This window comes from Balaenoptera ricei, chromosome 10 (genome assembly GCF_028023285.1).
Source record: "Balaenoptera ricei isolate mBalRic1 chromosome 10, mBalRic1.hap2, whole genome shotgun sequence".
In the NCBI taxonomy this organism is placed as follows: domain Eukaryota; kingdom Metazoa; phylum Chordata; class Mammalia; order Artiodactyla; family Balaenopteridae; genus Balaenoptera; species Balaenoptera ricei.
This window is the reverse complement of record NC_082648.1, coordinates 16087482-16108832: the sequence shown is the minus strand read 5'-3', so window position 1 is coordinate 16108832 and position 21351 is coordinate 16087482. Positions and strand designations below refer to the sequence as shown.

At 36.4% G+C, this 21351-nt stretch overlaps 1 protein-coding gene across 1 annotated transcript in view; it reads right to left on the bottom strand.

Annotated features, from left to right (window-relative positions):
- Positions 1 to 21351, bottom strand: part of AEBP2 (AE binding protein 2) — a 58785-nt gene that overhangs the window by 30163 nt on the left and 7271 nt on the right. The window contains exons 2-3 of the mRNA XM_059935404.1: positions 6972 to 7179; positions 1399 to 1506 (exon numbers count right to left, since the gene is read on the bottom strand). Of these exons, the coding sequence (XP_059791387.1) occupies positions 1399 to 1506; positions 6972 to 7179 (316 nt within the window). The remainder of the gene's footprint in view (positions 1 to 1398; positions 1507 to 6971; positions 7180 to 21351) is intronic.

Below are 21351 nucleotides of genomic sequence, written 5' to 3'. Positions count from 1 at the left end.
TTGCTGATGAGGGCACAACTCCTAGAGAGGGCAGTTTGGCAATATTTATCAAAATTACCAATGCTTATATAGCCTTTGATCTAACCACTCACATCATTTTGGGAATTTCTCCTACATATACAATTACACATGTACAAAATGACATATGTTCAAAGATTTATCACTGAAGTACTATTTGCAATAGCGAAAGACTAAAAACAACCCAAGTATCTATACAAGTTTGGTTAAATAAACTGCTACAGCCACACAATGGAATACTATGAAACTGTTAAAAAAGAGAATATTCTCTATGAACAGATATGAAATGATCTCTACTAGAAAGTATGTTACAAAATGTACACATACATACAATAAAAATGTTAATAACAGGGGAAACAGTATAGGACATACAGTAACTCTGCCATCTTTGTAATATTTCTGTAAATCTAAAACTGCTCTAAAATAAAAAGCTTATAAAAAATAAGATACAGACAGTATACAGTTTATTAGATTTTGTGTAAAAGGAAGGAGAATGATCCTACATATGTATCTGCTTGTAGTTTCATAAAGAATTCACTACTAACTAAGAACAATGGTTATATATTTGGGGGAGCAAAAATAAGGAACAAGAAAGGGAGCAAGATTTCTCAATATAAATTTTTTCTTTATAATTTTTAAAAATTGTTAATGATTATCTTTTCCAAAAAAATTAAGTAATTTTTAAAAAAACAACTCTACAAGAATTACCTCTTTCTCTAATGAAACCCAAGGGAACTTTCTGGCACAGTATTTATATACCAGCAGACACTGTTAACTTATGAAACTTCTTTAAATACAAACTTTTAATCTCTATGGTATATGCTTTCCATAGTTACAAACCAAAATATTTTAACTTTTAATGAGGATAAAAGGAAAAATGGTTTTTACAGAAAATTGCTCTTTGTACAGATTTCCCCAAATACATCTATTTGACACGGTAATTTACGACTAAGCTCAGTAGCATGACCTCAAAACTGAGTGAAAGGAATCAAATCCCTTAATGTTCTACAATTTTATTTTTTCATATAATAATCAGTACTGTTTGCTAATAAAAAGGCTGAAACCTATGACAGTGAGAAAATATAATTAGAGCACGAGGTATTAACCACAACCAAGCAATTTTAAAGACATACATTCAAGTCACTGGTCTGCACACTAACTGTTTTCAAGACCCTACCTTCACAGTGACTTTTTTCTGGCCTTCAAATTTTAAAAATTGGATTAAATTATCTTTACCTTCATCTACTTTATAAATTCCATGCATCTATGGGAATGTTAAAACAAATGGTTCTTTAAAAAACTTTTAGAAGGGCAAAAGTATGCCCATTAAAAAACATGTTAACTTGAAGTGAAGAAAAAAACTCACATACACTTACTTACCTTAAAAGGTTTGTCTCCACTGTGTGTCAGCATATGCCTCTGTAACCAACTCTGACTGGTTGACGGAGTGTTATATACTTTACAACCTTTCCATAAGCAAACAAATACCTGTTAAAAGAAGAGCCATAATTGTTTTCATCACTTATTTCAACAAGGACTTTTATTCCTTGTAAATTCAAATAAACATGTTGGAAGTCTTCAACTGACAAAGAGACATTTGTTGTACAAGTCAATCAAAATGCTTACTGTAGATAAACTTTCTGAACTTCCAGAATGAGAGGCATAGTTTTAACCCTTCCCCGTTAAGGCTTCTGTCCATTCCCTCAATAAGGAACTGATACACCAATCCCAAAGTGCCATTCAGAAGGAAATATACAAAATATTAACAATATAGCCCTAGGAACTAGAACCATGGACCATTATTTACATTTTTTGTATTTACTGCATGAGGGAACAAGCATGTATCAATTGTAAATATCAGGAATATATAAAGGTATAAAGAAGCAATGAAAATAAATCAAAACAGTCAATTGGTGGACACTGATTCAAAGAATGAGTAAACAAGTTATCCAATTACAATCTTTCTGCTCTTGATTTCCTATTCTCAAATGTATACTAATACTACTTACGTTTATATTGTTCTCCTTATTAAAAATGATTTCAAATTATCTTGCTTATGAAGCAAAATCTAATACAGAATGTTAAAATTAATATAGTTGCAAAAGCAATGTCAGGAGATACTCTATCATCATAACAGATCCACATTCTTGGGTTCAGGCAACTGAGTATGACTGGGTTAACAACTAACAACATAATCTTTTTCCTACCATGGAGATATCAATTTTTTGACCGATTCTATTTTTATCAAACTGAACACTGAAAACTGCTCCCCATCATCAGTAAAAGAAGTATGAATCTACTGTAACCACTACCTTCAAAAAACCATATATAGGCTCTGTTCTCTTCTAAGGTTAGAACAATTATAAATAGAGCCACACTCTGAAGATTATAATGTACTGCCTATAGAACGGAACAAAGATACACACAGGACTGAGGAAACAATCATTAAACAGTAAGCGTAAAATAAAATTTTTTAGAAGTCTAGAAAAACAGTCTAAAGTAACTGAGATCAATTTTTACTCAAAATCATTTTACAACAAGACAACACTGCTACTGCTGTTTGATATGCTTAACGAATGTTATCGCGTATCTTGATTCTACAACAGATTTGCTGGTTTCTTTTAGTTAAGCAGATATTGTAAGTCATAACATTTCCTCCTTGGTACTTAAAATTCCTGACCCTAATACATGTTTATAAAATGATTCCTAGAGTTCCCAGAATTAAAAGCTACTTTTTAAATGAATGTAGACAAAAATTTCTTTAGGTAAACTGTAAAACCCACTGCAAAATAATACAATGCAACCTGTAAAAGTCTAATAAGCATGCATAAGGAAAATTCCATTACTATTAGTAAAGTAAAACCAGTCAAATATACTCTAAATACAGAGCCAGGAAGCAGTATAATTTACATGCTCAAAGGGAGTGAAAAAAAGCCTACTTTTACTAATTAGATTCCTTCTGCAGTAAAATGATACAAAAAAGATTTTATATTAAATAAGAGAGACACAATCTAAAAGTCAGGAAGGGGTTGAATGGATGATCTCATGGTTCCTTTAAGCTCTTAGGAAAAAAACTAGCTCAGTTTTTCACAAAATGTGAACATGTAAAAGAGAAGCAAATGTCTTTTATAATTATTTTGTCTCAAATCAGTCTGCTCTTTCAAGATCTGTCTAAAATGAAGGCTATAATTTTGTATCCTATAATTTTTAGCCACAGTAAATGTGCTAACATTTTCAATTTCCTCTGTTAAAAGGTATTTAATAAACAGAGGACAAAATATTCAATAAACTGTCCAAATACAAGAATAAAATATTTCTCATTTCTTGCAAAAGATATGACCAACTTCATGTTGTGTTCAGGAGATACCAGATTGGCAATCAAAACACAAAGTAACCTCCTAAGATTGATTCCACTTCCTAGCAGCATTCAGATTTAACCATGAGAGTCTAAAAGTATCATTTTAAATAACATAGAGGTAACTCATTCCAGTCTTTGAATAATAATCTTATTATCCCCCCTCCTCAAAATCTCCCTCTGGCCCTCTTCCCTCCAACACACCAAAGAACATATACAAAAGTAAACTTAATAAAGTGACACATGTAAAAGCACCCCTGCATCAAGAAACATAAACAGATTTCTTTCTGGCAACTGTTTTTAAAATAAGAAGCAGCTAAGACAGAAGAAAACAGAACACTAATGGATCTTACAGAACCACTGAAATCCTACAAGATGAAGTTCCCTGCCTACCAAGACTTATGTTAAGAGGACACAGGGGTCTGAAATTTGATTAGTAAAACAGCTCAGCCTAGTTTCTGAAATCCAGTCATGCACGGAAGTATGAGCCGAAGAACACAATTCTATTTTACTTAACAAAAAAGGTTAAATTTTTCTTCCTTTTTATTTTTTTTTATAAATTTATTTATTTTTGGCTGCGTCGGGTCTTCGTTGCTGCGTGCGGGCTTTCTCTAGTTGCAGCGAGTGGGGGCTACTCTTCGTTGCGGTGCGGAGGCTTCTCATTGCTGTGGCTTCTCTTGTTGCGGAGCATGGGCTCTAGGCACATGGGCTCAGTAGTTGTGGCACACAGGCTTAGTTGCTCGCTGGCATGTGGGATCTTCCCGGACCGGGGCTCGAACCTGTGTCCCCTGCATTGGCAGCCAGATTCTTAACCACTGCGCCACCAGGGAAGTCCCTGTTTTTATTTTTTAAATACAAGAAAGTACTCTCATGATTCTTTTTAAAAAAGGTATATTCATAAAAGGTGTTTAAATGGTAAGTTTAACTTTTAATGTAGAATTAAGTGTCTACCCACTTTGAAAGGGTCAGAGGAAAACCTAAACTCCACCTGATTTCATCCTTCAAATATAAAGTCCACATGACATGGCAACATAAACAGCTTACAGGAAGGTAAAGAAGTTTCTAAGCTGTTATATGACAGTTTTGTTTTTCCCAGGGCGAAGATTAGAGTGGGATGACAAAAAGAACAGGAATTAATATAGTATTTAGATCTTACTAACTTACTGCTCCAGAAAAATTGTCATCTTTCAGTAATTAGAAACATAAAATCCTGCAGAATTACCAATAATTTCCTCATTTGTTTCTGTTCCATTATGACAGTTTAACACTTGGAGTAGAAAGAAGAGAAATAAAAATTCTTTAAAAATGTCATCAAAATCAGCTGGTTTCCACTATACATGAGGTATCTAGAATAGTCAATTTTATAGAGACAGAAAGTAGAATAGCGGTTACCAGGGGTTAGCGGAAGAGAGGATTAGGGAGTTATTGTCTAACAGGTACAGATTTCAGTTTGGGAAAATGAAAAAGTTCCGGAGAATGACAGTAGTGAAGACTGCACAACAATGTGATGTACTTAATGCCACTGAACTGTACACTTAAAAACAATTAAAATGATTTCTTTTTAATTTCCCTTCCAAGAGGTCGTTTTTAAAAAAAATGTTCCAACCAACAACTACTTTATTGTAGGTGAGATCGGGCGCGTTCAGGGTGGTACGGCCGTAGACACAACTATTCTATTTTAAAGCACAAACTAGATCAAGATTTCCTGTCTTATCTAGCAGTATCAAGTTTTCAAATTCTCATTCACACTTTCATTCTGAAAGCTTAAGTCTAGATATCAAAGACTGATATGTAGAAATAACTGGAATCTATTTTCTTCATTTAGCTGATCCTTTACGTTTGTAGTTTAGCAACTAACGTCCTTCAAAGATCAGGACTCCTTTCTTAAGTCAAAATAGCATTACTCTTAAAATTAGCCAGAAAATCTTATTATTTGTAATAAAGTAATTTTATGAATAAGCATTCAAGAAATGACATGGGGGAGGGGGTTTCCATTTCAACAAGTTTATAGTTACTGCAGAAATACCAAAACTTCATGCCTAGCTCTGTAATATCAGTAAGATACGTGCAGGTGCAGTGATTGCATGATACATTCAGACTGTAACTCCATTTTTTCTTCAAATCTGTAAAAGGCAGAAAACATTCTCATAAAGGCTGTGTGCCAACTCAACTTGCAGGATCAAGACTTAGAAATGTGAAATTCTCCTATACCTCCTAAGAGATCGCCTACATAGCTTGGGATCCTATATGCAGTTGCTAAGTCAAGTGACTAAAAAGCATCATGCCATGGTTCAAAAGACTACCTTAGTGATATATACCAAGTGACAACAAGCAATGGCTCACAAAAGGCAACTCTGTAATGACCAAGAAACCAACTTGGCTAAGATAGTTTCACTAGAAATCTGATATATATATATATGGGGGAAATAAAGACTGTTACCAACGGAGCTTAACCACTGAGTTGGGTTATGCAGTGAAAATACCATATGATGGGCACAGTTCATTAATATACGCCTTGGTGTCTACCCAGACCCCATATACGTTAAATCTAATAATATGACAAATGTTTACTTATCAAGTAACTAAAAGACTGATGAAACATTATAACATATTGTGATAACAGCAAATATTTCTTAAAAGAAATTTCAAATGCAACACCACTGGTAAAAACATTAGGAGTGCCTGTTACGGTTGCGTGTTTAAAAAAAAAAAGATCAGTAATACAATCTAAATATCAATACCACCATGGAAACAGTTACCCACTTACTTAAACCAAGAAGATTTTAACCATTTTAGTATCAGTATATCTCAAAAGTGATGGCACACTGACAGGCAATGTGTGGCCTAATAAATTATCTGTACTTACAATGTGACATTAATTTCTGGAAAACATACTAAGTATGGTTAACTATTCAAGACATAAACCTAGATAAAGTTGAAACAAAATTATAATATTATCGGTTTTATAAATATTTTGGTCCATTACACTGTGACTCACCTAATGTGCTTTAGCTCTTTATTTACTATTCAATAAAAAGTATATGAACTGACACAACTAAATGGATTCCTGAAAGAATACAGGTCAATACTAACTCAGCCAGCTCCGACAAGACCTGGGAAAGATGATCAATGATCACAAATAATGAGTACAGACTGCCATTTAACAGGACTGTTTATACTAATCCTGGTACCAATAGTTTCTCTAGTTAATTTCAGCATCAGGGATAACTTAAGACCACTCTAACAACAGAAATCCCAAACAGTGCCAATTCCTAAATGTCCTCAACTCAAAACATCAGAAGCTTGAAATACACAGTATTCATTTACAATACTCCCACTGTATTGTAGAAAGTCTAATTTCTTCAAAGTAATACACCTAAGAGCAAATTAAAATCCAACACATAATATGTTCTATTTAATTTGATTCCATCAAATATGTGGGAAGTAAATAAAAGGGGAAAAAAAATTTGAAAAAAATAAAGCCTGTGTAAAAGCAATCCCAAATTACTTTGAAAAAAAAAAAAAAGCCTAACTAGCAATTATAAATTAATAAAACTAATGAAAACAGGGAGTGAAAAAAAGAAATGACAAAACCAACCCCTCCTCGCTGACCATCTACATGTATGGAACGGATGTGATCTGCCAGATCTGGACTAGAGTTGAAGGAAGCCTGGCACTGGTCCCAACAACAATTATAGGCAATATTTTTGCTTGAAGAAGTAGTGCTTCCTTGTCCATTCATCATTGCTGGAGTTGAACGCCCACTGGAAATTGTGCTGTCTACATCCATTATAGTACTGCTTATGCTACAAAAGAAGAAAAAAGGCTGTGTTATTCCTAGAAATTCACTAACATGAATATGATCTTATAAATAATTAAGATTACCACTTGACATTCTGCCCCATAAAGCATACTAACCATATTTTCCATTAGAAAACAACATTGCTTTAAAATTATTTAGTTTCAAATAATTATTCTCTGAAACTAAATTTCAAATAAATATTATTTGCAATAAAGTGCAAATCAAGGCAAGAAAAGCTAGTTCCTCAAAACCAGATACGGGATAATCTGAGCAACTTTTGGCAGATATGAAGTCCCCAACACCATACCTTACAGAAAATAAACCAAACCAAACCAAACCACACACACACACCCCCACACACACACACACACTCACACACAGCTCATCACATTTCATCCCTTCCACAGTTCTAAGAAGCATGATAAAGTAATATAGATTCCAACTGCAAATAATTCAGAATCAAAAGATTAATCTTTACAGTTCTGCAAATCACTTGTTGATCTGAAATCTTTTCTCCTATTCACTAATCTGAGAATACAACTGCTATCACATCCTACCTCTTTCCACCTCAAAGAAGTTGGGAAATTTTGCTGTATTTTCCCTTCTTAATAATAGGCAGAAGAGAGAAATCTGAGTGCAATAAAAGTTTCTCTGATTTTACCAAAGTCTAAATAAGAAGTACTTTCCTGGCCCTCATTTTTTTTTTAAACTCCTATGCACCAAAAAGACTGAAAATGCCAATCAATCCCTTTTACTTTTTATTTACTAAACAAAGTATTACGTGTTAGTAATTCTTGTTTACTAAAAAATTATTACATTAGTAATAAAAGTAATAAGTAAAAGTAATTGAGTAATTTTGAATGTTCACATCATAATAAAATGTAATATACTTTGCCTTCATCTTAAAAGCAATTCACTTTCTAATTCTCTTTTTTCAGTATCTTCTCCACAGAGAAATTAAATGGACATGGCATCAATCACAGAAGGACCAACAGTAAGAATGCTTCAGACTAAATCCATTAAAAGCTATATAACTGCTTGTAATTTAAGTACCAGTAAATTATAAAATTGATATTAACTTTTAAGGGATATGCTTCCCTACCCCCAAGCTTTTATTATAAAAAATTTCAAAAACACAGAAAAATATCTCTAAATCTGAACTCAGATGTAGACAACAAACTAGGGGTTACCAGTAGGGAGAAGGAAGTGGAGAGGAGCAAGACAGGGGTAGGGGATTAAGAGGTGCAAACTACTATACATAAAATAAATAAGCTAGGATAAACAAGGATATATTGTACAGCACAGAGAATATTGCCAATATTTTATAATAGCTAGTAAATGGAATATAACCTTTAGAAGTTGTGAATCACTATGCTGTACACCTGAAAATGTATATAATATTGTATCATCAACTATATCTTAATAAAAATAATTAAATCTGAACTTAACAATTAACACTTTGTCCTGTTTTTTGTTTTTTCGTTTTTGGGGGTTTTTTTGGCCATGCTGCGTGGCATGCGGGATCTTAGCTCCCCAACCAGGGATCGAACCCTCACCCCCTGCATTGGAAGTGCAGAGTGTTAACCACTGGACCACCAGGGAAGTCCCTGTCCCATTTGCTATATTGCTATAATTTGTTTTTCTCAATCATCTGCAGGTTGTAAACATAAAACTTCAACCACAATTATTTCAGTACATGCCTTCTAAAAATAAGAACATTCACCTGTAACCACTACAACCTTATTTGTTCACACCCAAGAATTAAACTGAACTTTTTAAATAAGCTTAATAATGACTTGTGTCTAACATCAAATGCACCCATTTTACAAAGATAACGAAAATGTTTTTGTAGGATGCTTCAGAGGTGAAAAATGTCTCAGATTTCCCTTTGAAGGATATTCACGTATTTAAGTCCATCTGGCTAACTATCTACCAGTCAATACACAGATTCTAAATTGCAACTTTAAAACTTCATTCTAAAACTCTGTAATCTCAAGAAAACTCTCCAATGTGAATCAGTTCTTAAATATCTGAAAATCTACTTATATACTGTTTGTTTTTGCAGGAATAAACTGTAAGTACGGTATATACTGAAATACGAGTTTTTACTTGAGCATTAGAAATTTCAAGTCTCATGAGGCCCTTAACTGCTAAATGGTTACCTATTTTCCTTATCACTTGCTTCATATAGTCTAAAACATTTTAACTGTAAAGTTCATACTTTCATAAACCATACTAATTAACTCCAAAGGCAAACAAAATATTAACAATTTTAAGTGCAGTATTGTCTACGTGCAGTATTATTCACTTGAAAAACAGTACTTCATGTGGCTATGGATCCTCATAAAAGGAGAACATAATGCAGGTGTTAAAGGACATGCACTTTGTCTACCGTTGGCAACAAGCTGCAAATGCAATGGCAGAGGAGGTAAAGGGCAGGTACCCTACCCCGGAAGACTCAAGAGGTACTCCACAATTGGGCAGCATCCCCACAGAGCCTCCCAGAGCCCAGCAGGGCAAACTGGAGTCCTGCCTCACGATCCCTTCTTGGCTCCTCCAACTTCTAGAAAGTGTCTAAGCCTAAACCTCCAGGCTACCTTTTGGCCCCAGATCCATGCGGCAATCAGTGGTTCTCTCCAGTCTTAAGACTGATAAAGGCAACAACAGTCCTGATGCAGGAGAGCACAGGAGATGAGTTACAAGCAATTTCTGATTTTGACAGGACCCTGAGATAGATAAAGGTTTCATAGAAAGCAGTGTTCTTCTTCCTATAATAGTAGGATAACAAGATGCTCAGAACTAAAAGATGACATTCCACCTGACCTTGTGTCTAGGTTCAAGCATATATTAAGATCTTTCATTCAGTTAGTTCTCCTTCCCAATGAACTTACTGATTCTGTAAAATCTGAACAAAAGCAGCCTGGTATTTTTAAGAAAACCTAAGCCAGAAAAAGCCCTCACTCTATTCAGATAGTTTCAATAATTTGAAGCAGTGCTGTTCAAACTAATATGTATATGAACATCTGTGATCTTATTAATTGCAGATTCTGATCCGGTGGGTTTGGGGTAAGACTTGACATACTGTGTTTTTAGCAAGAGCCGCCTTGTTGATGATGCTGCTACAACATTTTAAGTAGCAAGACTCTAAAAGATCTCTTTCATTATTATTGCCCGACTGAAACTGAGCAGACTATCTAAGGAATTGTCTCCTATTGTGGAATAGTAAGCTAAAGCAACCGTGTGTGTGCGCGTACACACACACACACACACACAGGATGACAGAAAATCCGTAAATTTAAAAAAAAAAAAAAACACCACACATACATTGTTAGAGATTCCTATGCAATATTTAGGGAAGGATGTAAGACATTTTTAACATAACAACATTCCCTTTTTCCTCTTTTCCATGGGCCTTGTTAAGAAACTATCTGGCAGACCAGACCCTAACGTCTAGAGTAACTAACTACATGGATTTTATGAAAATGGTTTCCCTCGAGGATTCAAAGGCCAGTTCACGCATACATGCAAGAACAGCCCCCTCTCTGATAACTCAAATTACTTCCAAGCAAAACATATGTTTGGTGGACGTGACCACTGTCAATAGGGCTATCAACATTGACAAGATCAGCTTGCTAAATGACAAGATACAGGAGCAGAGGAAGCAATACATGGATGCTATGTTATGATGGAGAAGGAAGAGACCATGATCTAATGTAACAGAGTAAGAAAAGTTCGTTGACATGGTTTCAGATTCCACATTGCAAATAAACTATCACTTGTCAAGTTTTGGTATATTATCAAATAGCCACACAATTACCTTAAAAAGTATACTAAAATACTCTTTCCTTTTCCAACTAAATATCTGCACGAGGCCAGATTTTCTTCATATGGCTCAACCAAATCAATTCATTGCACCAGGCTGAATGCAGAAGCAGATATGAGAAACCAGTTGTTAAGCCAAACATTAAATATAAAACAATGTCACTCTTCTATTCTTTTTAACTGGAAAAGTTATTTTGCATTTAAAAAAACTTCCTGAGACTTCCCTGGTGGCACAGTGGTTAAGAATCCGCCTGCCACATATATACAATGGAATATTACTCAACCATAAAAAGAAATGAAATGGAGGTATTTGTAATGAGGTGGATGGAGTTAGAGTCTGTCATACAGAGTGAAGTAAGTCAGAAAGAGAAAAACAAATACAGTATGCTAACACATACATATGGAATCTAAGGAAAAAAAAAAAAAAAGGTCATGAAGGACCTAGTGGCAAGACGGGAATAAAGACACAGACCTACTAGAGAATGGACTTGAGGATATGGGGAGGGGGAGGGGTGAGATGTGACAGGGTGAGAGAGTGTCATGGACATATATACACTACCAAATGTAAAATAGATAGCTAGTGGGAAGCAGCCACATAGCACAGGGAGATCAGATCAGCTCGGTGCTTTGTGACCACCTAGAGGGGTGGGATGGGGAGGGTGGGAGGGAGGGAGATGCAAGAGGGAAGAGATATGGGAACATATGTATATGTAAAACTGATTCACTTGGTTATAAAGCAGAAACTAACACACCATTGTAAAGCAATTATACTCCAATAAAGATGTTAAAAAAAAAAAAAAAAAAAAAGAATCCGCCTGCCAATGCAGGGGACATGGGTTTGATCCCTGGTCCTGGAAGATCCGACATGCCATGGAGCAACTAAGCCCATGTGCCACAACTACTGAGCCTGAGTTCTAAAGCTCACGAGCCACAACTGCTGAGCCCGCACGCCATAACTACTGAAGCCCACACACCACAACGAAGAGTAGCCCCCGCTTGCCGCAACTAGAAAGCCAGTATGCAGCAACGAAGACACAACGCAGCCAAAAAAAAAATAGAAAACCAAACTTCCTGTTACATATAATTGGTTTATTTTTTAGATTAAATAAATGTTTTTAATGTTCTCAGTTTTGATTTTTGGTCCTGTAATAGTGATAAATGTAACGTCCATAAACAAGCTCTATGGTTTCTTCAGTAACTTTTTTAACAGCTTTACTGAGATATAGTTCATATTCCTCGATACTTAAGAAAGCAAAGGTGGGGCTTCCCTGGTGGCGCAGTGGTTGAGAGTCTGCCTGCCAATGCAGGGGACATGGGTTCGAGCCCTGGTCTGGGAGGATCCCACATGCCGCGGAGCAACTAGCCCCGTGAGCCACAGCTACTGAGCTTGCGCGTCTGGAGCCTGTGCTCCGCAACAAGAGAGGCCGTGACAGTGAGAGGCCCGCGCACCGCGATGAGGAGTGGCCCCCGCTCGCCGCAACTGGAGAAAGCCCTCACACAGAAACGAAGACCCAACACAGCTAAAAATAATAAATAAATTAATTTAAAAAAACAAAAAGAAAGAAAGCAAAGGTGTCCTTACAAACAAAATGTTTGAGAACCACTGATCTAGACTATATTTAAAGCAAGGCTTAAAGGTCTCTCTGAAATAGATTGGGAAGAGTATGTTTCTGACCTGGAATATTTTTATTTTATTCTAAGGTTAACTGCTGAATTTGAAATTCAGTTTGTGGTCAAATGGGTAGAGGCAGCCTTATCTGCAATCTACTTTTCAGTTATCTGTGAGGAAACTCATTTGGAGTATGAATTTTCCTTGGTAACTTTGAGTCCTTCTCTTTCTAGGCTACTGAATGCGTAACTTTAAAGGAGGGTTGAGGACAGGGACCTGAAGGGGATACAAGCGTATAATGTGAAATCAAATATAATTTACTCTTGTCATCAAAAAACTAAAATATAAGAATTTCAGAATTTCCTATAAGTACGTCATTAATTAGCAAAGCTGCAGCTCTGCACTGGTGTTTCTCCAACCCTAACTTAGGCCTCCACTTGCCCATTCATATAAAAATTAGGTCTGCAAATCCCATATCTTATGCTTTATCCAATTAAATGCCTTCCAAAAAGACTCACAGTTACTTGCTGAATGCTCTCTTCTGCTAGGGGACTAGCCAGGTGGCTGGTAACAAATCAAAGAGCTGGCGTGAAACAATATTAAGAGTTTTATTGCATAACTTTAAGATTCTAGTCACTTTGGGATTGACATATATACACACACTAATATTTATAAAATAGATAACTAATAAGAACCTGCTGCATAAAAAAAAAAAAAAAAAAAGATTCTGGTCACTGTTGCATTTGTGATATGAAGTAAAGACAATTAAGACCAACCATTAAGTAATGGCATCTTCCAAACAAGGTTTCCATACTGGTAATCCCTTTTCATAGTTCTCGGCCAGAAGAATTAAAGTGTATATGGAGACTAAAGACAAGCTGCCCGTGTCCACAAGTCACATCTTCAAGATTAAGCAGCCAAAATAGAGTAAGAAAAAAACTGGATGCTAATACTGACATAAACTTGTATCATCCACAAATCTCACATCAAATTTAAGTTCATCTCAAAAAAATTTCCTATTCTGATTGACGTGATAAATTGTTAAATTTTTGAACTTACAAAAAAAATACTCATAAAATATCATTTTAATATATCTTATGCATTGGGGTTCCACATAAAAATTCATAACAACAGACCTCAAAATTGTCAAACTACTAACTTTTATATTAAAAGGTTAGAAACCACTGAGTTCTATTATATACAGATTAAGTGCCATAAACTTTAAAAATGCAGTAGGAAAACAGAATGATCAAGGCATCTAGCCACTCTCTTCAGGATCTGGAAGTTACTGACTGAAGTTCCACAAAAGAACCCCCTTAATCTCTAAAGGATCGAGGCTGTTTCTGTTTTGTTTTGTTTTGTTTTGGCTGCGCCGCGCGGCATGCGGGATCTTAGTTCCCCAACCAGGGATCGAACCCGTGCCCCCTGCAATGGAAGCACGGAACTCTAACCACTGGACCGCCAGGGAATTCCCCAAGGCTGTTTTATTTTTGTTCTATCAGTGAAAAACACATAATCTTTAGGAAGCCTTCAGTTCATAGACGGTATCTGAATTATTATAAAATAAACATTCTCTAATTCTAACTTTTTAAGAATGGAACATGGTTCCCCATATGGACTGAAGAAAGTGCAACGAGCTACAGGGAGACAAAAATTCTACTGGTCTAAGTAAGGAACACTTAACAGGGTCAAGCATTATAAACTTAGCTTAATTTTGTAACTGGTAATAAACTTTGGATAGAAATAAGTATACTATATAGTTTTCAAAGTACTTACCAAATTGTAGGTAAACATAACCACACACAGGGGATTCCTTATCTAATCATATAACAAGGTAAGCTATTATTTGGTTAAAAGGTGATGTTCCTTTCATCTATAATAAAATAGCCACTCAATACTACAAAGATTAGTCTGTGTCTCTCCCATACCTGTAATCAAAATTATTAAAATTCAGAACAGTACAAAACATGTCAGACAATCCTATATTTTTTCATTCAAAAAACTGAATCTAATCAATTCAATTAATTAAAACAAAGACCATATTCTATCATAGGCAGACTAAGGCATTTTGTGGAGGAGATGTTAAGTCCTTATTGATGTCAAATTGTGCCAGTTGCTGGTCAACCAGTGACAATCCTATATTTTTGAGAAGTCTGAAGTTGTATGCCTGATATGATACAACTTTGAGTGAACTCTCTACTTCAATTATCCATACCAGTCCTCGCCTCCTTTTGTTGGAAGAGACCATGATTTTGTGCCCTGCTCCTTATTCTAGGCATTAACAAAGGAATTAAAAGCTAAAACTGAACCAGTTAAAAGAAACAGACACTTCAAGAAAACTATGAACTGCCTGCCTGTTACATCTTATGACTTTATCCTAAGGAAAAAAGGGATTATGTAACTTACTATATCAAAATTTGTATCACAAAAGTAAGGTGCTGTTTTAAAATCTGATTTCCCATTCTTTATCCCAACAGCTAGCAAGTACTATTTGCTATATGCCCTGCATTGTTCTTTGCGCTTGTGTCAGACTGTATTTTCCAAAGACAGCCACCCCCATACACACACCTTCCCACATCCTCTTCTTACAGCTTGGCATCAAGAAGTGAGAGATCAGACTTCCCTGGTGGCGCGGTGGTTAAGCATCCGCCTGCCAATGCAGGGGACACAGGTTCGAGCCCTGATCCGGGAAGATTCCACATGCCGCGGAGCAACTAAGCCCGTGCGCCACGACTACTGAGCCTGTGCTCTAGAGCCCGCCAGCCACAACTACTGAGCCCGCATGCCTAGAGCCCGTGCTCTGCAACAAGAGAAGCCACGACAATGAGAAGCCCGCACACCACAACGAAGAGTAGCCCCCCCTCGCCACAACTAGAGAAAGCCCGCGTGCAGCAACGAAGACCCAACGCAGCCATAAATTAATTAATTAATTAATTTTTTTTAAAAAAAAAGTGAGAGATCTATACTACCTCCCCTTGAATCTGAGCAGTCCTAAAACTCTTGCAGAAGCGACACTGCCAGAACTTCCACAGCTGGGTCATCAAAGGCAATACAGCTCGGCCTGGCTCTCTTGGGACATACAGCTTGGGAGCCCTGAACTACTTACTTACCCTATAAAGAAATCTGGCTCCCCTGAAGCCACTGTGCTAAAAAGATCCTGTGAAGAAAGTACACAGAGCTAGAGAGATGCCAGGAGCCCCAGCTGTTCCAGCTCCCAGCTGTTTGAGTCTTCTCAGCCCAGGCACCACACACGTGACAGCTTCGTGAGCAAGCAAGCTTTCTGGTGACTGCAGTCCCCAGACTTTATACTGCTCCAAGCTGACACCAAGTGGAGCAGGAAGATCTAACCATGCCAAGCCCTGCTCGGACTGTAGATTTGTAAGCAAAATAATGTTTTAAACTACTAAATGCTGCGAGTTGATTGCATGCAGTCATAGTAACGGGAACTATGCCTGATGTGTATTAACTCATGTAATGCTTACAGCAACCAAATGAGGTAAATTACTCATTATTTACTAATACTCAAGTATTAGTAGCCTCATCTTACAGATAAAAGAGACTGAGCAGATAAAAGGGACGAAAACACAAAAATTATGTGACTTGCCCAGTCACACAAGTACAAAACATTAATGCCAAACAATCTATTTGCCACATTTATACAAAAGAAAAATGAGTAAATTACCGATTTAAGAAATACTGAAATGCCACCTATATTACATATCAAGATAACGTGACAGTTTCATCTGGTGTGCACACACAAGGAGCTGTTCCTTTGCTTTTGTACATCTACAGCACACACACACACACACACAAAGATACTTAGCATTACATGTAATCTGACTCATTTGAACAGATGGTTTTACAAGAATGAACTATTAAATTTGATTTCTACAAGTCAATTAGCACCATGAAAAAAATTAATTCAAGGTCAGTCATACAAAGCAACACTATTCTCAGGTAGAACTTGCTCCAAATTTAGAACTTAGGCCACTGAACCAGATTATGAGCCAAACAATGTCAGCGTAAAGTCCAACTCCAAAATACTCCAGGAACAACGAGGGGACACTTCAGTTTTTATTTATCAAAAACAAAGAGTAAGTTATGAGATTGGTCTTAACTGGGATTAAGGAATTTAGACCACATCTGATTTCTGTAAGGCTGCCTGGTTTGGTCTTTCAAACTGCTGTGGTGCTTATAGGCTTTCAGAGCTTTAAACTCAGAAACAGGGAAAAAAAAGGAAAGATAAGTGCCTAGTTTATTGTATGTGCTATATATATGCTCAGGTCAAACTTCCCTAAGCTCTTTCCTACCCACCTAAGGCGGAAGGAATTCTGCTTCTTTATGATCTGGTTGATCTGCACTATGAGTCACCTATAAACCTCTTATTCAGAGTAAACTCCTAAACCTAGCTAGTGCCTTGCACACAGTAACTGCTCATATAGTTTTCAGTGACAAATTTAAGTAGGCTTTTTAAGGCAAGTAAAATATATGGCTTTGTCACACTGAGATATTCATTAAAATTAATTGGAGGCACACTAAAAATCATTAGCCAACACCAAGATATTATTATTACTATTGTTACTGTAATTATAAGCTATTATCACTGTAATTTAAAAAGCTAAATGGATTTTTCTAATCAAGAAAAAGACTACTCTCTATCCCTACAATTATTTCACTGAATAAAGACAAAAGATTTTTCCCCAAGACCCAGCAGTATTCACCAAATTGGCCAAAAGGGACTTTATGCAACAATGATGAAATATAGTTCATGGAAAACAAGTACGTTACATTCTTCTATCACCACTATGCGCTGTGCACATTATTTTCAATTTGTTTCTCATCTCTAGTCTATGCCCTTTAAGATTACTCCACCCACATTTTTCATCCAGCTTAAGAGATCAGCAAGCAATTATCTTCAAAAAGATTTTAATACTAGAAACATTCTACTTCAATAAAACTACACTATAAGGAGTCATCTTTTACAGTCTTAAAAAGGTTTCCAGAAAAATGTCTATACACAATGATGGTATATTAAAAAATCTGCTATGAAAAACAATACCCATTTTATACAGAATATTCACATATTCATTTCGTGTTTTTTTAAGTTAGTGTTAAATCATAAAAATGATTTTATCAGATCATTTCAGTGTACCCATATCTGACAAGAATAACTACAGGAGAGTTCAACACCTCAGAAGACATGTTCAAATGACTGCCAACAGGAACGTAAATCACTAGAAAGGCTACTGCTCATTCATCCCACCCTCAGTACTTGTTAACAAGTATTTATATATTCATAATTTTGTAATGACAAAAATTTTATAATTTAGAAATGAACTAGTAAGTGTATTTACTAAGAAATACTAATACCCTTCTGAAATCTGTGTTTTCTCTAATTGGTAACACTTTCTCTTTCTAGAAACTCAAAATATAAATGAAAACCAGAAAACAAGTCAAGGGCTTTGAAAAGTGTTAAAATTAAAGAAATAAAATGTCAATAAAGACTCTCTCTCTATTCCCCTAAAGACTGAATACCTATAATACTTAAAAAAATTAACTTCTGTATTTCATAGTCTTAAGAGGAATCTAGGTTACAAAGTCTAACTATATAATTACAAATGAGAATAAAGCCCAGAAATGTAAATGAACTCAAGCGCGTAAGTTATTCTTTGCAAAAGAGACAGGATGAAAATTAAAACAGCCGCTAATGTAAACTACTGATATTTTAATTAAACTTCCCTGGTCAAGGTTGTTACAACAGTCCTACAGGCAGTATAAGTATAGTAGCTAAGACCACGTCTACAGCCAGGACTGCCAACATTCTCCAGGAGCTGCGTGACTGTAAACGAGATAGTCTGTGCGTGCTTCCTCGCCTCACTGGTTCTGTGGATGAACTTCATCAAATCCTTTCAATAAGCTCAAGTCTCAGATTCTTAAGCAAACTAGACAATCAATAGTGGGTTTTCTTCTAAAACAATGTGTAAATATATTTTTTTCTTGGGAAACAAAATATAAGTTGGGGAATCCTGCTTTTTTTAAATTATTCAAAAAACCACAACTTTTTTCAAATACTGTTTTCACATATGCGCTGCTTCAAAGAATTGGGGGAAGAAAGAAGGCACAGAATGGTTCAACTCCTTGTTTCATGCAGCCACACCAGTAACAGTGAGAAAGAAGTATGTATCAGGTACATCCAGAAGAAATACGTATCAGGTACATCCACATTCAGCTGAACTCAACCAATTATAGAGTTACTGAATATACAGAGTGTAACAGGTGAGTGCACTACAGGTACGTGCTGGAAGTATAAAGATAAATAGGACCTGATTTTAATCTTAAAAATGTTATAGCCTGGAGAAGACAAACACAAACACAAACACAAATGGATATTTCAATGCAATGCCATAAATATGAATTAGAATTATGGTGATTTTTGAACTCAGAAGAACCTGAAGTATCTTTGAGATCCTGGATGGAGCAAAGACACACCTGCAATATTCTGGGTTTGTCTAAAGGATAGGAAACACACACACACACAGCATGTATACAGAATAGGTTCCTATTCTCAGGGAGCACACATTCCAGCAAGAGAGATGAACAGTAAATACTTGCTCAAATTGTGATAGGGCCAGTGCAGAACTTGAGTGCGGCAATGAGCCTAACAAAGAATTGGGGACAGTCTGCCTGAGAAAATGTTCAAGGTAAGACCTGATCGTGACTAGTAGTTACAAAAACAGAAGCTGGCGAAGGGAAAAGAATGTGATTCACAATATGATACATATATTTATCTTCTGACTTCCATTAGAGCACTTGCCAAATCTACAGCAGATTTATCACATCTGAGCTCCAAGTTTCTTTATACTGTTTAGTCCAAAACCCTCACTTTAAAGAAAAAGAGTCAATCTACAGTTCAGAGAAATGAAACGATTTGCCAAATATCCTGCAGGCAGTCTCTAGTAATGCCAGTACTACAATACTGATTATTCTCAATAAAGTACTCTTTCCACATTTTACACATGAGAAATGGGAAAATAAATGACACTGAATTAATTACAGCCCTAGGCCCTTTACATATTCCGTCTCATTTAATCATAACACTAAGATACTTCTTCTAGGGCTTCCCTGGTAGCACAGTGGGTAAGAATCTGTCTGCCAATGCAGGGGACACGGGTTCGAGCCCTGGTCCGGGAAGATCCCACATGCTGCAGAGCAACTAAGCCCGTGCGCCACAACTACTGAGCCTGCGCTCTAGAGCCCACGTGCCACAACTACTGAAGCCCGCGCGCCTAGAGCCCGTGCTCCACAAGAGAAGCCACCACAATGAGAAGCCCGCGCGTCGCAACGAAGAGCAGCCCCCACTCGACGCAACTCAAGAAAGCCCACGTGCAGCAACAAAGACCCAATGCAGCCATAAATAGACAGACAGATACTTCTTCTATTTTAAAGGTAAGGAAACAACTTCTGATAAGTTAAATTATAACGCCAAGTCTTTCTGACTTAGAGGTTCATGCTCTTTCACTACCCAATGTTCCTTTAGCTGTTTTAGTGATAGATGTGTCTAGAAAAATATGGTAAGGTATTGCTCCAGTTATATCCTCAAGAAAAAAACATTTTACTCAGGAATACACTATTTCTCTTATTGATCACTCAGGAAATTCGCTTTTCTTTCCTTTAATTCAGTTTCCCAAGCATGACTTTTTCCCCAACTTCTATCCCAGCTCAAGTCCCTTTATTTCACACCTGTACTACTCCTACTACCTCCTAATTGGTCTCCCAGCTCCCCAGCTTTCCTTCTCTACCTTTGCCACATGTGATTAATTTTCCGGTAACACAAGTTTCATCATTCATTCAAAATGTATTTTAAAATACCTAAAATGATCGTCAAGCACTGTGCCAGGTACTGCAGATAGTGTAATGTTCAAAACAGACGCAGTTCCTATTCTCAAGGAGCTCACATTCTAGGAAGAGAGACGAACAGTAAATAATTACTCAAATTGTGATAAAGGCAATGCAGAACCTGAAGGGCTAGCAATGTGTCCAACAAAGAATCAGGGATAGTTTGCCTGAGAAAATGTTCAAGGTAAGACCTGATCATGACTCTGAGTTACAAAGACAGAAGTTGGGGAGAGGCAAAGAATCCAATTCACAAGCCTATAGACAGAAAGATGGGCACATTTGTGTTGGCATGAAAGGTCACACTTTAGTCATGAATTCTTATTTCCCAGTTCCAATGTGGATCCTCTAATCTAGGCAGAAAGTTTTCTGAATATGCTAGGCTCTTTCCTTCCTATGTTTCATTTAGGCTTCCTAGAAATTTCTTTTCATCACTCAACTAACCCTAAAATCCATAAAAACCCTCTCCCATCAAAACTTTAGTCATCGACTATAATACTCCACAGTTTTAATTTTAATGTACTGTGTCACAAACAAATTTACAGGAAAACTAGAGAACAATGGAATCATCTTTTTAGTCTTCTCTTTAAAAACTATCTGGGGATGCACATTTCTTTCTTATCACTAAACAGGGTTAAATGCTAACCATCAGTAAATCCTCAAAAATGACTTTTAAAAAAAATAAATTTATTTATTTATTTATTTTTGGCTGCATTGGGTCTTCGTTGCTGTGCACAGGTTTTCTCTAGTTGCGGCGAGCAGGGGCTACTCTTCGTTGCGGTGTGCGGGCTTTTCATCACGGTGGCCCCTCTTGTCGCGGAGCACGGGCTCTAGGCACGCGGGATTCAGGGC